Source organism: Oryx dammah, unplaced genomic scaffold, assembly GCF_014754425.2.
Source record: "Oryx dammah isolate SB20612 unplaced genomic scaffold, SCBI_Odam_1.1 HiC_scaffold_23, whole genome shotgun sequence".
NCBI classification, from domain to species: Eukaryota; Metazoa; Chordata; class Mammalia; order Artiodactyla; family Bovidae; genus Oryx; species Oryx dammah.
In genome coordinates, this window is record NW_024070207.1 from 104,441,341 (window position 1) to 104,447,531 (window position 6,191).

A 6,191-nucleotide genomic window follows, 5' to 3' on the forward strand; every position below is an offset into this window, starting at 1 on the left:
ATGCAGGAAGGACCCGAGGCTCCCCTCTTTGTGGATCTGAAAACATTTCTTCAGAGAAAGGCTCTCACTTTAGAGATCCAAAAGGATGTGAGGTTGGCATCGCTTGACCACACCTGCCATGCCATGAGTGACAACTGCAATCAGGCAGGATGAGAACGCCTATGATGGTGATCCCACTGGGGGTGCTGACTCCATACCCTAAATCTGATTCGGGTGAAGGCCTAAGAATTCCCCCTCTGCTCCCCTGAGACTTCCACCTCAAATCAAGCTCATCACTATTCTGTTACCCCTGAGAAGGACATGAGGCCATCTCTTTGTGACATTTACAAGGATCTCCACGGCAACAGGGAGGATTCCGTGAGGTCTCTGCTGATATGGGTTTGGCAGGGCTGCTCTCCTTCTTCTGGGCACACCTTAAAAATGTTTCTCTCTACTTACCTGAGCCGACCAACCTCAGATAAAGGTCTGCTGACCTGGGCACCCTCCTAGGCGGGAGTCACAAGTCCTCAAGAATCCTGAACATTAAGTGAGCGATTGCTCAGGCTGAGAACTTGGCCTGGGGCATGTTGCCCTCCCCAGCCCACCTGTAAGGGCCTCTTCCTCCTGGCTCCTGTTTCTTTATTAAAAGTCTTCTGGGCAAGGCCACATCCTGGCAACCTCTTGACCTATTTCCCTATGAAAACCTTTCACAGACCGGGTTCCCATCCCAGGAGTGATGTGAAATAGGGAAGTTGTAAGGCAAGGCAGGATGGACGTCTTGACAAAGGGTAAAACACCTTCATCTACCCCTTCTCTTTACTAGCCACACTTCACCTTTTATGTAACCTCTCTTTGAACCGTTTTAACTTCCAAATGCAACGGGCTGTCCAGCATGATTTTCTGGGCCCCTCATCATTTGGGTTCTCTGACTTTGGATATGTAAATCATTATATTTTCACTAAATATTACCTTTCTCTGCTTTATTCAGACTTCTCAATTATTTTGATATGCTTATTGCCGTGGTTACATATTTCCGTGCAGTGTTTTGGGCAGAGTTCTCCTTTTTATCACCTGACATACATGTTGGACCAGTCGACCAGACGTAAGGCAAATGAAGGAACACAAAGTTGGCCTCAGGCTAGGAGGCATCAGACTTATTTAGGCCAGGAGTCTACTTCCAACCCTGTCATTTAAGAACTGTGTGAAACTGAATACCTTACCAAACTCTGCGAGCCCCAACTTCTTCATCTGTGAAATGGGTTTCTGATGGTCTGTCTTGGGGACTGACAATAATGCCTGTAAAATGCATGGCCCGTTGCCTGGCCTGTCCTGAGACTGTCAAGGATGTCAGTCCTTATTGTGATCAAGTTGTCCCGGAGATTCAACCCACTACACTGGGATTCAACTTTCAACCCAGGAGATGTCAAAGAATAAGCAGGGATCTAGGGCAAAGAACCCTCTATCAGAAAAATCCTGGTTAGCAAGGAAAACTAGCATATTCCACTTAAGAGTATGCCACTGAAGGTCACCATGAGGTAGACATCCTCAGTGGATGTAACACAAAGCTCCAAAATGTTTCAAGGGCCCCAAACTTACCTATCTCTCACTTGCCTTTTTGTATAAACCACTCCCACTTTCATTCATTAACCAGACGTGTCTATTCCTTCCCTACTGTTTGCCAAATTACAGTCAAGATAACTTGATTTTAATTATTATTATTATTCTTGTTTTTGGTGGCATGGGGCTCTGGCTCCCCCACCGAAGGCAGAGTGCGCCAGTCCAGTATCTTAAAGGCATCATCCCAACTCAGGGGAGTGCCACCCTGATATCTGGGAAACTCCATAATCAGAAAACAACATGAAAAAACATCTAATCTGCAGAGTGTTTACCTGTACTGGAACATGGGCACAGGAAACATTCCATGCTGGCTTCACATGATTTCTCTCTGATTTACTCACAATCCCAAAGCACAGTCAAGACTCAGAAAATACTGCAAGTTTGGTTTCCAATGCTCAAAGGAAAGTCAGTATCACAATTGAGTCAAGAAATTTTTGATTTCCCAGTTTTTTCATAAAATTTATGTTTACACTATACCATAGGCTATTAAGTGGGCATAGCATTATGTCTCAGACAATATAGATATCTTAATTAAAAACACCTCTTTGCTTCAGAAAAAAATGCTAATCATTATCTGAGACTTCTGTGAGTCCATCATTTTTGCTGCTGAGGGTGTCAACATTGCAAGAGGTATCAAAATGTGACACAAAGACATGAAGTGAGCAAACGGTGTTGGAAAGATGGAGCCGAAACACTTGCTGGAAGCAAGGTTGACTAACACAAACTTTCAATTTGGTAAAGGAAAAGAAAAAAGAAAAGAAAAGCAGTACCTGTGAATGCAATAATACTGCAATAAAGCAAAGTGCCACAGAGTGAAGTGTGCCTGTAACTGTTAAGGGCAGTTCCCCATCCCAGGCTTTGTCTTTAAACTATGCGGCCCACCACGTGAGAACCTGGTCCCTGGTCACGATTACCACAGCCTCATCCAGCCCGCCATGCACGCAACTTATAATTCCTTCCCACTGAAGGACTTGCATTTTCCCAAGGCCCACCACTACCTTGCATCGGGGAATTCACTTTTGACTGCTGTCATGTCACCATTTCCTCTACATGACAGCTGCCTCTCGACTCTATAACTTTATGGTCAGTGGCTAGATCATTTTGTCAGCTCTCCAAGTACTAGCATGAAGCCTGCTATGAGCAGAGGCTCAGTTCATGTTTGGGGAATAAATGAACCTGTGAGCATGAGGTTGAAATTATTAGAATTTATTTCAACATTGTGAATTAACCAGGCATATACCATTGCTTATAATTTTCTAAAACACAGAGAACAAGGGATGAGGGAACCAAATACCAACCATCTTCCTTTTCCTCTAGTTCCTGATCCCACATATTTTACTACTTTTTTGTATTTTCAAGGAAATAACACATTGCAATGCCATGTTATCTTTCACTGGCTTACTAAACAAGATGGAAGCTTCCCCATTTGCTTTACAGAACGGAAAAACTCTTATCCTTAAGACCAACAAAAAATGGTTAAGTGTGACTGATGAATTTGTACACATATATGCTAGATAAGCTTTCATTTAGGAGCAACATTTGAAAAGTAGCAAGAACATAAAAACACAGGTTTATCTCTCAATTTCCCATACAGAACAGGAACACCAAGGTATTTTACACTGTGAACCCTCAGTGAGGTCCAGTCCTATACTACTTGGAACATGGACTACTCTCTTGAGCCACAAAGTGCAGAATTTGCCTCAGCTTCACTAGGTGTGGAAGGAACCGCTGGAGGAACACTGGGACATCCGCTGCCTTGGGCCCTCTCTTCCTCATCTTTCAAAGCCTCTTCATACCAAAAGTGGAAGGCACTGGGATCCAAACGGTTAATCCTGGCCAGGAACTCCAGGACTCTCATCTTGCTTGTTTCAGCGTGTGCTCTCGGACCCCACAGGAACTCATAGCATGCTGGATCACTGCCGGGCACTTGCCGATATTCCAAATACTTCAGCTGCACCAAATCTTGGGTGATGAGCTTCTTGGGCTCTCCAAATAAGAAGTGCCTCTTCCCAGCATAGATATTCATCTTACTCAGGAAATCCCAGATGTATTCCTCTCTGGCGCAGTTGCCCTTCATGAAGATCACACCCAGAAGATTCATTAGGAGACCGGTCTTGGGAAATCCCCTGCCACAGTGCACGATCCCATTGCGGGGGAGACTCATCTTGCTGACAAGGAGATAAGAATGCTTGGCAGTGTTGTCTTTCTTCACATCAATACCAAATACCACCTCCATGCTGTGAGAAGCTCTTTTGAGGATGCTGAGGAATCTATTGTGGTACTTTTTATCAATAATCTTCAGCATATTCGCTTTCGTAATGGGCTTTCTCGTCTTATACATGCGTAACAGGAACTGCACCAACAGATTTGTCGGCCTGGTTAGTGAGTGTTTTCCAGACCGCACATTGGAGACAGGAGCCCGAGAGGAATTGTGTGTTTTCCCAATTTCCCCAAGGGCTCTTTTGGATGATCTTGTGGGAGAAACACTTGCAGGCACAGGGGTGGTGGTCAGGGCCCCCTGAGGACGCTTGAGACGCTTACCAGACCTAGCACCGGACTTTCCCTTAGCATCAACCCCGGGACCAGGATTGGAGGAAGAGGAGAGTGCTTCCATCGCGGTGGCAGTGACCTGAGTGCCCCTCAGATCCTGGGTGCCGTGCTGAGCCTGGCGGCGTTTGTCACAGGTGTGGAGCTTACCCTTCTTACCCCGAGGCATGGTGACTGTGGTCAGGGACAACAGGCAGGAGTGCAGGTAGAACAGCACGTGATCTGGGCAGAAAGGAGAGAGGATGAGAGGGTGTGAGCGCCTGCGGCAGGGAGGCACCAATTTACTTTTAAGAAGGCCCACTCTGCAGGTTTCCATGCAGGCACTGCTCTGCGAACCCAAAGGACTCCCATTCTGATCGCTCTGTCCTATGAAAACTCTGTCAAAATAATTAAGGTGAGACTCAGGCTTCAGCCTGCCAGCCCTGCCAGCTGCCTCCTGAGGCTGAGGAGCAGTGGGCCAGTCTAGTCCTTCTGGAGAGCCCCTTCCATTCTGGAGGCTGGGGGTCCTCTCAGTTCATATTCAGGACAATCGCATCAACTTTTGGCAGGAACAGGGACCCCTCCTCTGTGCGGCTCTAAGCTTTTACCCCAGAGCCTGGTCCTCATCTTCCTGTGATACCTGAAGAAGTGAAGAGGTACCTCAGCCCAGTGTCCCTGGCAGGGGGCACCCACAGCAGTCAGCTCTAGGGAACTCTGTCCTGGGCTTTTCCGTCCTCTTGCAGGGTCTTTCCTTGGCTCTAGGTAGAGCCTGAGACACCCGTGTCTGCTGCCCTGGTGCACCTCCTCTCAGACAAAGGCTCTCACCAATCCCATACCATCAGAAAGGAGGGTTCCCATACACCTGACTTCCATGCCTGGGCTTCTCAGTCCTGTGCGGCAGGCGGGGGTGGTGCAGAGGGTACTCTCTATTGATTCCCCTGTTGGTGGGTGAGTGCAATCATCAGTTCTTTCAGGGTCCTCATCCTGACTCCTTTGAAGCCCTGGACCTCCTACCTTGGCATAATTGAGGTCATTCCCTTAGTCCAACACCCTCACTTCTCTGAACTCTCCAGACAGAAGTTAGAAGACTGCTTATCTTCACAGATACTCTAGGTTTCTACATGGAAAAGGGCCAAAATTTATGAGAACTTAAGATTAGAGTCGGTGTCCACATTAGTCCTTGCTCAGGTCTGGGTAGAACTCGGGACTCCTCCCACCAATAACCTGGGTACTTCAGTCTCAGAGCAAAGTCCTGAATTTCCCGAGTCCCTGGAAGGGCAAAGTCAGGGTACTACATACGTGACTACCCCCTCGCTGGAGCATCCCAGATGCATAAGCACTCTGCTTTGTGATACCACCCCTAAATGGGGAGGGGCCCCCAATCAGTACTTAGGGCACTCACATCACTGCAGTCAGGACCGAGGTATCCTCCATCTGCAAGCAGGGGCTACTCCTGACCAAAGCCCATCCCTGAGGCTTCCCGGGTCAAATTCAATTTGATGGCTCTGCTGGGGCTTCCCAGGGCTTACAGCAGCAGTGAGACTTGGTGCAGCCCTCTTTGTTATGGGCTGAGCGGCCCTTGCCTCAGTTTGAGCTCAGGCTTCACCTCAACTCTGGACCAGCACTGGGAATCCACCCTCCACCGGCCAGAGGCCAGGCCCTCAAACTTAAGTCCTTACTTCCTGGAAACTGTAGATGGGAAGGGAGGATGACTCATATCCGGCCATGATGCTTAGGGTCTCAGATAGCTGCTAGCAGGGGAGATGTGTGAAGGCCGAGGGGCGGGTGTGTGTGTGTGTGTGTTTAGGGTCCTCATTCAGAGTCTCCTTCTTCATCTATCACACCTGACACACCTCCATTACCTAAACTGTGTCCACAAGCCTCCAAACAAAGCTTCACTTCCTAGAATTCAGCAGGGGAGAAGTCCGGGAATTGAGCACCTCAGTACCGCTTTTTGTCACCATCTTAACTACCCAGTGCCCCATTAGCAGTTGGGGCTCTCCCAGTGACTAGAGTTAGGGCCTAGGTTTCCTTCATTTCCAGAATCAAATAATCTCTTAGATCTTAAA

The 6,191-nt window shown here is 47.7% G+C and overlaps 1 protein-coding gene across 1 annotated transcript; it reads right to left on the reverse strand.

Moving 5' to 3' along the window:
- Window positions 1–3,262: 3,262 nt before the first annotated feature.
- LOC120881691 (melanoma-associated antigen B3-like) lies at window positions 3,263–4,312 on the reverse strand. Its single transcript, XM_040265351.1, has one exon. The coding sequence runs from the start codon at window positions 4,310–4,312 to the stop codon at window positions 3,263–3,265; it is 1,050 nt and encodes a 349-aa protein (XP_040121285.1).
- Between the last annotated feature and the right edge of the window lie 1,879 nt (window positions 4,313–6,191).

Coding starts and splice junctions, on each gene's coding strand:
- LOC120881691 (XM_040265351.1), bottom strand. CDS start 4,312: ATGCCTCGGGGTAAGAAGGGTAAGCTCCACACCTGTGACAAACGCCGC.